A 15427-nucleotide genomic window follows, 5' to 3' on the forward strand; every position below is an offset into this window, starting at 1 on the left:
ACGATGATGATAAAGCATCGTAAAATAACCTACTAAAAAAACACACAAGGGCACCGAGATGCAGACATTACTAAAAGAGAAATGGGGAGCAGGGAGAGCAGTTGCGCATATGCCTATGTGCGGCAACATTCTAAAAAAAAAAGAAATTTCCAGAGATATTTGTTTATGTTTTGTGATATCGTCAAATGCGAAAACCATTTCTAATCACATATATTGCAGACTAACTCCTTAATTTAATTTAATATAATTCTAACTTCAAATTTAAAAAAAAATGTTTACACATATTAAAATATTACAGCATTTGCTATTACTATGCACCACAAATTAATCAGAAGGCCTATTACATATTTATTTCACCACATACGTGTGCAAGAAAAATCGCACAATTGTACTTATCACGCATTGTAACTGCAGTTTCCATCATAGAACTTCAATGTCAATATGTTTTTTAAAAAGAAAGAGAAAAGTTAGACTCATTTACAGATCATTAGATTATGAATTCAGGGAAATGGAAGATAATACAGTATCTTAATTCACTGGAACTTAATAATAATAATAATAATAGTAATAATAATAATAATAATAATAATAATAATAATAATTAATAAATAAATAAATAAACACGTGAGAAAGGTAGACGACAGTACTCATGTAAAATGTATTAAGTTTCTTTCATTATTTCCAAAAGGTACAGTGCATGAATTGAACAACAGGAGATAGTGCCTTAGTTTATAATATGTAATATCTGTTAATATCAAGAATGACAGCCATGTATTTTAATACAATTGACGAGTACAAGTTTTGAAATTACATCTACTGACCATAAAATATTGTACGAAGCATTTAATAAGTAACGGTGAGTCCTTTAAATGCCCCAAATGTCAATGTAGTTTAATTGTTCTGCTACGAGTATCTAGAACCGAACAGCGCTCCGAGCGGCGGAATTGGCGTTACGCGGGATCCACTTTAGACCCGAATTTCATGCGCCAGCTTGCATAATCTTGTAAGAAACTGTGTAAAGTGACTGACTTGGCTTTACTTTTTTTCGACACGAGCTTGCTATTTTCTGAGATTGTTTCGAAATTCCGGATTGCAAATGTGTTATAACTTTTTCTATTCCTTAGTCTTGTAATATAAAAAATGTTTATACTTAGTTAATTTTATCATTTTAAATTTGGAAAACTTGGAGTGGAACATTACTTATTCTATTTCGTAATAGATTAGATTAGATTAGATTAGATTTATTTATTTAACCTGGTAGAGATAAGGCCTTCAGGCCTTCTCTGCCCCTCTACCAGGGGATTACAACTATAACATGAACAATAAGATTACAATTAATATTAAATTTACAATTACAATTACAATAAAAATTAAAGTGCGACAAGAATACCTGATTAATGAAAGCTAGACATTTTATCATAGAAGTTAAGAACAAAGAATATTTTTGTATTTACTAAATTACAAATTAAACCTAGAATAACAAAATTCTATAGTGATGAAATTACCGGATATTCAGATATTTTGTGGTAGATTAAAAGAACTATTTACAAGAAACCATGTCTGAACGAGTCTCAATTACTGACCAAGTGCCTAGTAAGTTTGCGTTTGAATTGAATTTTATTTCGACAGTCCCTGATGCTAGCAGGTAACGAATTCCAGAGTCTTGGCAGGGCTATTGTGAAAGAGGATGAGTATGAGGAGGTGCGATGGGATGGTATTGTTAGTATTGTTTCATGGCGAGAGCGTGTGTTCAGATTGTGGTGGGAAGAAAGGTAAGTGAAGCGAGACGACAGATACGAAGGAATAGAAGAGTTCAAGATTTCGAAGAGAAAGAGAAGTGAATGTAAATTTCTTTTCTTATCTAGTTTAAGCCAACCTATTGCTTCCAGGGATGGGGTAATATGATCATATTTACGAACATTGCTTACAAAACGTACACACAAATTATGAGCACGTTGAAGTTTCATTATGTTGCCGCTGGAAAGGTCAGTCAGTAAAATGTCAGCATAGTCAAAATAGGGAAATACAAGGGTCTGCACAAGGGACTTTTTTAAGCAAGAGGGAAGATGAACATTTATCCTTTTTAGCACATGAATAATAGAATATACTTTTCTGCAGGTTTCTGTGATTTGCATGTCCCAGTTGAGATTATTATCCATGTAATAAGCATTACAATGAGAAAATTTGTACTAGTATTATCTCTAACATCTTATTTCTTGTTTTGCGAAAGTTATATTGGTAACAATGGTTTCAAAGGTCTGCAACAATGTAATTTAAAATTGAAGGGCTCAAAAGAAAGGTGGTGCAAGTGACAAAATCGAAAAAATGATTTTATACTATATAAGTACTCTATGTTATGTGAAAAGCTCAGGAAAGAAGTGGTACAGTGAAATCTTCGATAGCTGCTGCCACCTGTTGACCTAAAGTTTGGACTCTGGAAAAACAGGCAAATGCTCAGAAAAAATATGGTATAAGTGCATTATCTTCTGCAGATGTTTATATTCCTTGTGTAAGATGGCTAAAAAAAAAAACAAGAAGAAAGTGATTGATGTGATGGATTATCAATGATTATGAAATTAAGATGATTTTATTCATTATTACTTATTTAAAGGTATAATAATGCCATGTTTATCTCATAAAAAAATGGCCACTACTAACATGCCTTTGTGGTGAATGGAAATAACTTCTTCATTTCGAGATTGAAACTCTTCTTTACACTCATGAAAATAAATAAATAATAACAATACTATAATTATTATAATAATAATTACTATTAATTGTTAAAAGAAATAATGGAATATTTCAACACACATGTACCGGTATTATTGCAGAATATGGTAGACCATACAGATGAGGAAAGTAAAACAGGTGAGCAGTGTGACATGGAAACCGTGAACTTGGGTGATTTAAGTAATACTCATGAATGAGTGTACACCACACTCAAATGCCACTTCTTCTGACGAATCAGGTTCTGATCCTAAAGAAGAATTTAACCAAGGGAAACATACGAAAAAATGAGATCCTAGTGCTTGGAAGCATAATATAGCAAAGAATATACGGAACAATAGTCAGGAATATATTGGTCATGGGGTAAAATGAAAGAGAGGAGAGCATTAAAGCAGTTTAATCATGCCTGTAGATTGCACTGCAATAATATAGGTGAAGAAAAACGGACAGATATCTTTCATGCATTTTGGCTTTGAGTTCTTGGGAACTACAAAATTAATTCATAGTTTCTTGTGTAACATTGAAACCACCATCACGTCATAGCAAGACAGCTATTTCTTATAAGAAGACTACAAAATTAATCAATCTAATGGGACAGACGGTATATGAAGACTTTTTCCTAAAAATGCTTTATATTTCAAATGGAAGGTTTACAATGGCAACTGATGGAGTTAGCAAAACTGGCTTCAGAGTAATAAAAATGAAACAATGATTTCATTTTAACTGATGCAATGGATTCCATTGTTTGTATAAGGCCTTCTATATGCAGGGATGAATCAGGGCATTAGCAACAGGATATTATACTGAATACATGAAACAACATTTTCACAACTAGTGTACATGATATACCATTTTTGTCCTAATTATTCACAATATTTTCACAACTATGCACTAGTACCAATTTTTTTCTAATGACTCACATTTAAATTTTTACGTATACTATCAATCATATTAATATTACTCGGACTTAATTTAATTTTTACATGTCAAGATTTTTTACAATATTTATAAGTGTGTTTGTGGCAAAGGTAATATAATTTACAGTTAGAATATATGTGTTCTGATTTTTAAATTTCATATTCTAAGACATTCGCATTTTCCCAAAAGTTTTAGAAATGTCACTTGTACCACCTTCTTTCTGAGCCCTTCAGTTATACAAGAATATACTCTTAGGCCCACTAATTTTTTTTTCCACTTAAGTGATAAGTAGGGATGGGATTTTTAGGTAAATAAATGTTTTTTCTGCATGTAGATAAGGAACACAACCAAGTTCAAAACTTCGATCGAAGAACAATCATCATAAATATCAAATCTTATTTCACATCAAAACACATAATTTTAGAAAAAAAATTATATAAAATAAATACGAGGGGGATCCAGGAAATAACGACCGTTTTGTTGTAATAATTAAAAAAATATATTTATTTGAAAAAACAGAGTCTGTTACATAACTGAAGCTTCCTTTACTTCTCTACATAATCACAACCTACATTTAAACATTTGTCGTATCTGTTCACTAGCTTTAGAATTCCCGTGTTATACTCCTCTGCCGCCAGTTCATTAAGCCAGGTGTTCACTGTCTTCTTCAACTCTTCATCACTTTCAAAACGCGTACCACCCAGAAAGTCTTTCAGCTTAGGGAAAAAGGTGAAAATCGCTAGGAGCAAGGTCTGGACTATAGGGCGGATGATCAAAGATTTCCCAACCGAATTGATCCAGCAATTCTCGAGTTGAAGCAGCAGTGTGCGGGCGGGCGTTGTCGTGAAGAAGCACAACTCCTCTCGAAAGCATTCCTCGCCTCTTGTTTTGGATGGCTCGCCATAGTTTTCATAAAGTCTCACAATAACGATTTGCATTGATCGTAGTGCCTTTTGGCATGAAATCCAGCAAAAGAACACCTTTGCGATCCCAAAAGACAGTAGACATGACTTTTTGTGTTGAGAGTCTGTTTGAATTTTCTCAGTTTCTTGGGTAATGAGGGATGATGCCACTGACGTGATTGGCGCTTGGTCTCTGGGATGTTGTGAGACACCCAGGTCTCATCACCAGTCACAATTTGATCAAGAAAGGCGTCTCCATCTGTGTGATATCGCATCAAGAATGTCAATGCTGAGGCCATTCTCTGAGTTTTGTGTTGGTCACTCAGTTGCCATGGAACCCATCGTGCACAGATTTCGTGGTAGCCAAGATGTTGCGACACAATTTCACCAAGCAAAGAACGAGAAATGTCAGGAAAGGCAATATGCAATTCGTCGAGTGATGTGCGCCTGTCTTGCAAGATTCTGTCGTTCACTTTAGTCTTCAGGTCTTCTGTGATGAGTTATGGGCGTCCGGGTCGAGTTTCATCGTGGACATTTGTTTGCCCATTGTTGAACATTTCGCACCATTTTCTCACATTTCTTTCATTCATTACAGTATCACCACACACTTCTTTCAATTGCCGGTAAATTTCTGCAGGTTTCAAATGTCGGGCATTCAAAAATCGAATCACACTCCTCACTTCACAGTCGGCGGGATTATCAATCACGTCGTTCATTTTGAAGTAACATAAAATGCACAATTGCGACTTGTTGCAACCAGTACTCACAACATTATGAGAACACATGTTAAGGAAGCCAGTTGACCTTCAAACAAGGAAGGGGAGTCAGCTGCGTGGCGGATATGCGCGAACGGTCGTTATTTCCTGATCCCCCTCGTATTTTCGGAATTTCCTTTATAAATACGGTACATATTTTAGTCAATTTGTTTATGGTTTTGAGCTAATTTATTTAATTCCGAACATAAAGTAAATATTTAAGTATGTACATACTGTATGTAAAATACTGTACGCAACCTTTTTTTGTTCTTCAATTTGTACATGTATTCATGTACTAGTATATAGTTCTTTCTTCCAATGTTTCGTGATGCAATACAATTCAAGTACAATACTTACTATTTTCGCCTAGAAGAATATGCTACGGTATATTATTTAACATCAAGTACTGTTAATTTATAAAGAAATAGTCATAAAATCATAATTACATATAAAAAATATTACAATTTTTAAATAATATTTGTGTCTTAGTCCCTTGCCTTTTGTAGAAATTGTTATATAAATTCATTAAACTTTTTACTGCTGATTATTATTGTGCATGACGTATCTCAGGCATTAATAACATAAACTGTCTCATTTACATGACTTTGATTTCGCCTATAACTACAATCCCTTACTTATTGCAACCCTGCCTGAACAATGAACAGTCGTACAGTTATATGCAGTCTTTTACAGGGAAGCACGCGACAATCCCGTAACTTCTAAATCATAAGTTCCCATGTGTTGGTGGTCACAATGTCCAAAGGAAAACGCACATTGACAAAAATGTCCAAATAGAAAATAGTTCAAAAGTTCGAATGTCCGGTACAGACAGTCCCAAAATAAAAGGTCCAAAGTAATAAATTGGAATGTAAACAGTACAACTTTATTTACTGATAATTATATTTTCTCACAATTTGAAGTTCACTGACGAATGGATATAAGGAAAATTAATCATCTTCTTATTCATCTTCATTCCCGACATCTTCTGGAGTATATACTTTCAAATGATAGGACAGGCAAGCCAGAAATCAGACACTAAATGTGCAGTTATACACGCGGATCGCCGGTCTGTGCAGACTGCATCATTCAAGCGTTGCTCCTACCAGTTCTTAGCTGGAGGAATGTACAATAATATAGTCTGCGCTACTAGGGTTGGATTAAATAGACATTTGGACATCATAAACACACTTAGCAGAAGGAAAAAAACACAGTTATTATCAGTGTCTATATTTGAGAATTGTAATACAAGAAACTTCAGGCTTACTCAGTTATACTTCACAAATTAGTGGTTTGTAAAGCATAATTTATTAATATGATTTTTATATAGTATTTGAAGATAAAAAATATTGCAGTAATTTCGAAACAACAAAAAATCAACAAATAGCCTATTTCATTTTACATAGTAGGTACTAATTATTTCAAATAGAGCCTACTCTTTCATTGTTCGTCAAGCATTATTATTTATTGGGACCACTGGTACACAAATGTTGAAGAAAATATTATACTCCCAATTAATTACATGCAGTAGGACATTATCAAGTTTTTACACTGAAATCATTTCCTTGCTGTATGTCAATATAAATTAACATTAATATTAATAAATAATATAAATTAAGCTTAGAATTTAAATTCACGTATACTTTATTTGGAAAACTTTAAGAGCAAGTATCAACAAGTTGGGAGCGTTACTGAAAGAAATTGAAAGTGTAGTTCACAAGTTGTGAAGCGACGATATTCTCTTTAGGTCAGGTTTAATGATTTATTAATATAAGTATATTAGCATAATGTAGTGATGTGAGATGGAAAATTTGCCATTATTTGTTTTTCCAGAAAATTTTCCCGCCTTGCAAATAGTTGCTTTCTTCACTCATTACAACCTAAAAGCCTCACATGTATTCCTCACCATATTATCATCTCTTACCAGCTTATGAAATGAAAGTCGTAAGTCGTATAATCTGTGATGGCTGTGTTAGTACAGACTCCAAAACAACGCCATTGTCAAGTTCCTTTTGCCGTGAGAATACTGATTAAGAAATAAATGCTGCCGAATATGATATTTTGAGAACTTTACTATTCTAATATAAACTATCACAACACTACTACCTCGACATGGGCTGATGAAAGCCTTTCATTCTAAAATTATTATTATTATTATTATTATTATTATTATTATTATTATTATTACTATTATTATTATTATTATTGTTGTTGGTTGGGAAAACATTATAACATTTACGTTATATGAATCATAATTTCTCTTCTTCGTTATCTGTGAACTCCTCACTTTATTTATCATAATTCATTCAGAGACACAGCCAAATCAGCACCATACTGAAACTGTGTTACTGAAACAAAAGGTGATAAGCTGCCGCAGGTAGCGCTCCCCTCCAAGGTAGGGGAATAGAAAGTGCACATCGCACAGACACAAATGTGCAGGGTTTTGGCATGCCTGAGATAGGACATTGCTCGCAAGTAAGCTTCCATGTTGTTTTCTTCTTTATATGTGTTGTACTGCCCCACAAGCCTTCAATATGTGTTTGGTTAGAGAGGTACCTTTTATTTCGATATGGCCTAATATTTGTGTGTCCCAAACGAATTTGTGCCATCACATTTTCATTATCATGTTGCTGTGCTTGTAAATTTTGTATGAAACGCAATATTGATACGTGACGAGCATCTACCACTCTTTGCAATTACGAATGGAATGCTTCAACTACGTTGTTTCTTCGCTGCTCTTTATTTATGACAGAATTGTACATATTTCAAATAGCAGCAGGAAAACGAGATGGAACAGTCTTCCTTCTCCAAACAGCTCCGTCCATGGAGGTACGTGTGATTGAAATAGTGTGCAAATTTGAACACATCGTCTGGTATATCTTTATATACTTCACGAAAAGTATCTTCAACATCATTTAATGGCACAAATGGTAATCCCATAATCTCCATAATAGTGTGGCACCTCAGGTTGCCCACGATCCAGATAAGCTGCTCTAAGACCTCGCTGAATTACATTTCTGTACAATGCTTGAGACAAATGAAATAGATAGCCTCTCACTGTGACACCAGGAAACGATCGATAAATCACATTAATATTTGCTAATTCGTAATCCATCATGACAGTTATTGGACTCAGCTGCAAATTGTTTATCACGGCAATCGATTTCAACTCTTCATAGATTCTGAAATATGTCTCCTCTGTTCGTCGCTTGCATAGTACGAAAACAAACAGGAAAACATGTGAAACTACTTTCGCATATACAGTAAACAGCTGAACGAAGATCTTAGGAGCGGTTTTAAGGTTCCGTCAGTAAAGAGGATATCACTTCTACAAAGATGTTCTATATTACTTACTGTGGAGAACATAAGTATTCTATCTATATCATCTGCACCAGAGTCAAAAATTAAAAAGTGCTCACATCTAATAGCTTCAATGTAAAGTGGTTGTACAACTAGATCTTGCAATGATTGTACATTGATCGGTCTACCTCTGTTCTCCACTCTATTCGCAGTCCTTTGCAGAGAGTTATGATCACGTAGGCTGGCCATTAATTCTTCATCTTTCACATTTTGCAACACTGAGCGTATAACATGTAAGGGTGGTTCATTCGGATGTTCAGTAGCTCTTCTTTTTATAGCAGTCATGGTTTCTCCATTTGCTGTGTTTACTGAATTAGCCTCATGTAGATGAGCATTAGTACCATCCATATAAATTTCGATATTATCTAAATTTCGATTTGTTGCTCACCGAGAATTACATTCTCTTCTTTCAGTACATCTCCAATAATTTTTTTCTTTGTAAACTGAATATTTACAGTAGATATAACCTCGAGAATGCAGTAAAGAATTATTCTTCTGTGAATTTAAAATTTGGGCCATGTTGATTAGGAGAAATGGTATACAATTATATAATAACCATAGAAATACAACAATGTAGAATACTTAATTTTTGGACATAATATATAGGACATTTTGCTTTGGCCCTTCGGCGTTTTGGACATTTTTGCTCTCAGACATGTTCCCTTGGACACTGTGAGCTCCAACCATTGCCGTGCTGATTTCGTGACACCAATGCTCCAAAATCACTATGTGTGAGGAATAATGGAGAGCAAGAGAGATAATGGCTTTATTGCCAAGAACTCTGCATTAGTTAATAACAACACCTATATATTTAATAATAAGAATAAATGAGTTAAATCTATAGGGCCTTCTCTTACACTCTACCAGGTCACAAAGTATACAAGCAGTGAAATTTAACAAACAAGTTAAAGAACAGACTACTTACATAGTTTGTGTGAGTGGGACAGTGAAGCTGATTATACGCAGTGAAAGGGGAAATAGTGGCCAAACAAAAAGAAATCAGAACCTGGTGAAACAAGATTGTTCAAGAACCATTGTATGTATTATTGTAGTGGTAATTCTGATGGTGTAAAAGTGAAAGACTGTGCCAGAATGAATGAATGAATGAATGAATGAATGAATGAATGAATGAATGAATGAATGAATGAATGAATAAATAAGTAAGTAAATACGTAAATGAGTAAATAAATAACTAAATAAATAAATGATTTAATGAATGAATGAATAAATAAATAAATAAATGAATAAATAGATAAATAGACTAACAAACATATAAATAAAAAAAGAAGTAATTAAAGGAATAAATAAAATTGACAAATTAATGTTACACAGTGACTTTGTAAATGTAATGAACTGTTCGCAGAAAAACTCTTGCAAAAGACTCAAAATGTTAGTTCATAACTTCCTAGAGAAATATGAAGACTTCAATTATAAAGAAACTGTAGAAATTATGTTGGGGAGTTTCAAGCCCTGGACTGCAATACAGTGCAAAGGCCTACTTCTAGCTTGTCCATCTACATTGTTTTCCTTAAAATCTAGGCACTTTTTAGTGAAGAACATTAAGAAAGGATTCAACAGTACATTATGGAAACCGGATACCAAGGGAAGTGGAGTGTGGTTGTGATGACAGGTTATTGCTGGTTGATTCAGATAGATAGTTGCTCTGAATATGAGACAGGAGCAAAAGAATTATATTGAAAAATAAGAAAAAGAAACACTTGAAACACAATGAACTCCTGTGTGAAGACTCACACACCACACTCACCTTTCGGCGAAAACTTCGTTGTCCTCTGCTGTTACCTCCATCCTTGGCTGCTCATTCTCTGTGTGCAGATCAGTCTGCTCTTCCTAAAATTACAGAGCAAATAAAACAGAAAGATACCTAGCAAAATTTACACTAACAAAAGCGCATCGATTTTTGATGCCACAGGACTCCATTTAAAGAGTACTGGGCCTAGTAGAATTTTAGCTAACAAAAGACAATTATTGGGGCAGATTATTCATAGGGTACTTCTTTTGCTTATAGTACAATACTTTTCAACCTTTCACAACATGTGGCACAATAAAAGTGTAATTTAAAATCCTGCAATATACTCATAATCTAAAGATGTTGTTCCCAAGCAGGAGGAGAATTTGGAGGGGTTAGGAGGAAATGAGTACTAAAATATAAATAAATGGGATAAATATATATGCATTAATATATTAAATAAAATATTATAAATTTAATATTAATTATTTTTGAGTCAACATACCAAGGAATGATAATTAGAGGAATGGTGAAAAGTCGCATGTTGAAAGGAAGGTTGAGAAGAGAACCAAAATACATAGTATTCAAAAAAATTGGACTAATGAAATGTTTGTATTTTTATTTGAAGTTATGATAGAAATGTAAAATTTACAGACAGAAAATTATTCCAAACAATATTAGTCTGATATTTAAGCATGTTTTCTTAATTTATTATTTAGGAAATACGAAAACATACAATATCATTACATGTTTGCACGAAATATTTTCTTTCATAAATCCAAGTAAAATACGATACTTTTTAAGGTTGGCACATTATTCTAATTTTACTGTTCTAGCTACCCTAGCTGTGCGTCAGTTGTTTTCTTCACTGCTGCTCGCAAACCTACACTGTGTTTACTGAAGGCTGGCTTGGTATTCTGCCACACACCAGCAGATCATTCGAGTGTGCCATGGCAAACTGGTGTAAAATGGCTGTTACAGAATAACTATTTAACTACTGTATAATAGTAGAAATCATCTATGATCGAATAATTCATTTACTAGTCACCAAAATTGGTGAATTTTGTAAGTTGTTTCTTTACGACACTTTATCAACTGCAATGTTTATGTAGTGTCTGAGTGAAATGAAGATGATAATGTCAGTGACATGAGTCCAAAGTCCAGTGCCGAAAGTGAACCATCATTAGCTTTCAAAGAGTTCAGGGTTAATCCCAGAAAGAACTTCAACCACGTATTTTGTCCCGGTTGGCCAGTTTGACAGTCAGACATGCTAATTTAACAGCATAGCTTTGGACGAAATTGGTGCAATCCCCTTTTTTTGTGACAATGTCTAATACTATATCATTGTATGGAGACAGATTTGTACGTTACCAGATATATAAAGGTCTGATTCAGTTTGCTTTTGATAGTACCTCTGATACTCTGAAACTTGGGAGGAAATTAAACACAAAATAAATATGGGAAATGCCTGTTATTATTCGGTTGAGAAGCTTTCTGCTGTCAGAAAATCTGAAAGTTAGAATTTATAAAATAGTTATATTATCGGTTATTCTTTAAGGTTGTGACACTTGGATTCTCACTTTGAGAGAGGAACAGAGATTCAGGGTGTTTGAGAATAAGATGCTTAGGAAAATATTTGGGGCTAAGAGGGATGAAGTTACAGGAGAATGAAGTTACACAACACAGAACTGCACGCATTGTATTCTTCACCTGACATAATGAAGAACATTAAATCCAAACGTTTGAGATGGGCAGGGCATGTAGCACATATGAGCGAATCCAGAAATGCATAGAGAATGTTAGTTTGGAGGCTGGATGGTAAAAGACCTTTAGGGAGGCCGAGACGTAGATGGGAAGATAATATTAAAATGAATTTGAGGGAGGTAGGATGTGATGGTAGAAACTGGATTAATCGTGCTCAGGATAGGGGCCAATGGCGGGTTTATGTAAGGGCGGCAACGAACCCCCGGGTTCCTTAAAAGCCAGTAAGTAAGTAAGTACCTCTGTTCTCGCAATACCATATTAACAAGTAGTAACAAGCATATACTACTCATAATTAAATGTTGCGCACAAGTTGATAACAATGATATTACTGACTAATAACTCCAGCATAGCTTCATAATTTCTGTCAGCCGAAAACATAAACTATACAATAATACTAAAGCTCCAGTACACAAAGATTTCTTTGTGTGACTATAATGACCATTATATCGCACAGAAAAAATTGGTTAGAAAATTCGTTCAATTATTTCGTGAACTTGACAGCTTTCCCGAGAATTTTAACTGAGTTGGAGTCTACTAATAAGAACTACAAGACAATTCAAATACATTACCTTTACTTATAACAATTTTGAAATTGGGAAATTGGAGTTTCTATTTTACATTTCTCTCTCTGTATTAAAATGAAACGAACTTCACTGACATAATGGGAGTAAATAAAATAAACAATGGTATCATGCATGCTGAACCTGCACGTATGTATCAGAACATTTTGCAATATTTAGAACCTATTCTGGAACCCACTCGAAATTGGCTACATAATTTATCGTAAAATTACGAAATATATTTTCTCTCATGAGTAAGGTAATGTTCTACAAAGGATATATTGCAAATATCTAAATATTTAAAAAAGTGGGTAAAAAAAGAAATGAAGAGAGGTGATAATGTTCGTACATACATCTACAACAAAATAAACTATTTGGAAACGGTAAAAGTATTGAGAATTTTAGACAAAGGCACAGAGAAGACAAAGAGAAGTCGTGTCCTTAAGAACAACATTTTTTCAAACACCCTGTGAAAGTGTGTAGTTTGGCAACAATTCAGAGTAAGCGTAAAAAGGATTTTCATTTTCTTACTTCAAACATAAAACGAGATAACAGTTCAACATTAGTTCTCTCCAACCAGACTTAATTTGTAATAGTAAAGAGTGGTAAGTGTTTTTTCTCTATCATAGAGTGAAAGACACTGCAAGTCCTCTTGTAAAGACATAGGATCCGTGAAAATCAAAACAGAAAATATACTCTGGGAGAATACACAGTGCATTCCTTGTGCTCCACTCACCTCAGGTTCACATTTCACCACAGGGAACGATATTGGCTCCAGATCTCCTTCAAGTTTTATCTCAGAAGTGAGATCAGGGCTCTGGTTCACAGTTACATTCTGATCAAAGAATTTCCGTTTCTGAGGGACAAAGACAGTCTTAAATGAGCAATTCTAACGTTACACACTGCTCTCTACATGTCCGCATGCCAGGGCTTGACATTATGAAGATGGTCTCGATTCATATACAGATGGAAATTTATCGTGCAAAATTATTTTTAGACACGTTATGAACGTCTGTGATAATACGAAAAGCTAATCGTATATTTTTTTTGCATATTTTGGCCATTACCACATATAACTTAATGTACTATTGTTCATATACTGTAGCATATTTTCAAAATTGTAATTGATTAAATCCAAAATATGGGTAGTATTTTTAAGGCAATAAGATTCTGGATTGTTCTTTCTTCAGCACAACATTTTTGTTGACGATTGGATGGCTAGAAATTACTTATGTATGAAGGAAAACTGTGGAAAAACAATCATTGCCTGCTTTTGTTCCATTGAACACCAGCTGCACAGTAAGACATATATTCCCAAACATTGTTACCTACCTGACTCTAACACCCCTGTCCTCCTTTTTTAAGTTTCAATTCTTCTGAGGCCACCGGTGTAGCTCAGTCGGTTAAGGCGCTTGCCCACCGATTCGGAGTTGGTCAGGTGTGGGTTTGATTCCCGCTTGGGCTGATTACCTAGTTGGGTATTTTCCGAGGTTTTCCCCAATCGTAAGGCAAATATCAGGTAATATATGGCGAATCCTAGGCCTCATCTCGCCAAATATCATCTCGCTGTCACCAATCCCATGGACACTAAATAACCTCGTAGTTGATTGAGCGTCGTCAGTTAAAAATTTTCTTCTGAGTTGGTCCACTAGCAGTATTTTGTTTCATACTGGCAAGTACTGAAACATTATACCGTTGAGCTATCACACACTTCGACAACAAGCCTTTGGCAATATACTTTCGACATTTATGGGTGGGGAACATTGTGGTACCTGGAAATTGTCAAATTCGTGTACTTGGAAGTTTCTGGAAGTGGACTGAATTTACGTCTTCCTGAACTTGTCTTGCAAATTCTTCTGGATTGTCCTTTTTGTTGTTGATAAGGAAAATAATTGCTCTTTTAAGAGCCCTATCAGTCTTTGGTAGAGTACACGTTCTTTCCTGTAGTTGATTTCATAAATTGGAAAGTTCTTCTGAAACATCACAAAAAAGAAGCTAAACCAAGAAGAAATTCCTGTGATGTTAGCTCTTTCAATAGTCCTGTGATCTATGACTTATCTTGTCTCTTTTTCTCCCTCTACTATTTTTTTCAAAATCCTTTGCTATAGCACTGTAAGAGTTCCACACTAAGTTGTTCTATAACTATTGCAAATCAAGCGAATATAAAGTACTTTGTCAATTTTTTTAAACTGCACTCTCAGTTCTGTGGCCACACTTTGAAGTTTCCTTACGGTTTTGGTGATAGGCTATAAATAACATATAATGAAATTTGTCCACATACGCCTGAAAGTGAAAGATGGAATTTTGGTCACAGACTGTGTCACTAATTGCAAGCTTAAGCCTATGGTTAAGGCAGTGCCATAAAATAATGTATGGAAATTGTTCCTTTAACAAAGTACCCACTATAGATATCACTCCAAGCATTAAATCTGCTCCATCACTAACAAAGCACACTAATGGCTTTTGAAGAAATCCTTCATCTAAACCGTAAAAATCTAATAAGTGTAATAAAGCTTCCACTACTTCGCAGTTTTTTGATTTTCTAGTTCAGATAAGTCCATAAAAATAGTAATGGCTTCTCCATCTATGACAGTTCTTATATATATGATCAAAGTTATCCTTTTACTAAAGGTACCGGTACTGTATTTGTGAACTAAAATTTAGAGATTTTTACTCTCTTTACCAGTATTTGAAAGA

The 15427-nt window shown here is 34.4% G+C and overlaps 2 protein-coding genes across 3 annotated transcripts in view; both read right to left on the reverse strand.

The window, feature by feature from the left end:
* Positions 1 to 15427, reverse strand: part of LOC138691562 (gastrula zinc finger protein XlCGF57.1-like) — a 449766-nt gene that overhangs the window by 133653 nt on the left and 300686 nt on the right. The window lies entirely within an intron of this gene.
* Positions 1 to 15427, reverse strand: part of LOC138691560 (zinc finger protein 665-like) — a 53531-nt gene that overhangs the window by 16828 nt on the left and 21276 nt on the right. For both annotated transcript variants that reach the window (XM_069813629.1, XM_069813628.1), the window contains exon 7: positions 10425 to 10507. In XM_069813629.1, coding sequence (XP_069669730.1) covers positions 10425 to 10507 — 83 coding nt within the window. The remainder of the gene's footprint in view (positions 1 to 10424; positions 10508 to 15427) is intronic.

The sequence above is a fragment of the Periplaneta americana genome, chromosome 16 (assembly GCF_040183065.1).
Source record: "Periplaneta americana isolate PAMFEO1 chromosome 16, P.americana_PAMFEO1_priV1, whole genome shotgun sequence".
In the NCBI taxonomy this organism is placed as follows: Eukaryota; Metazoa; Arthropoda; class Insecta; order Blattodea; family Blattidae; genus Periplaneta; species Periplaneta americana.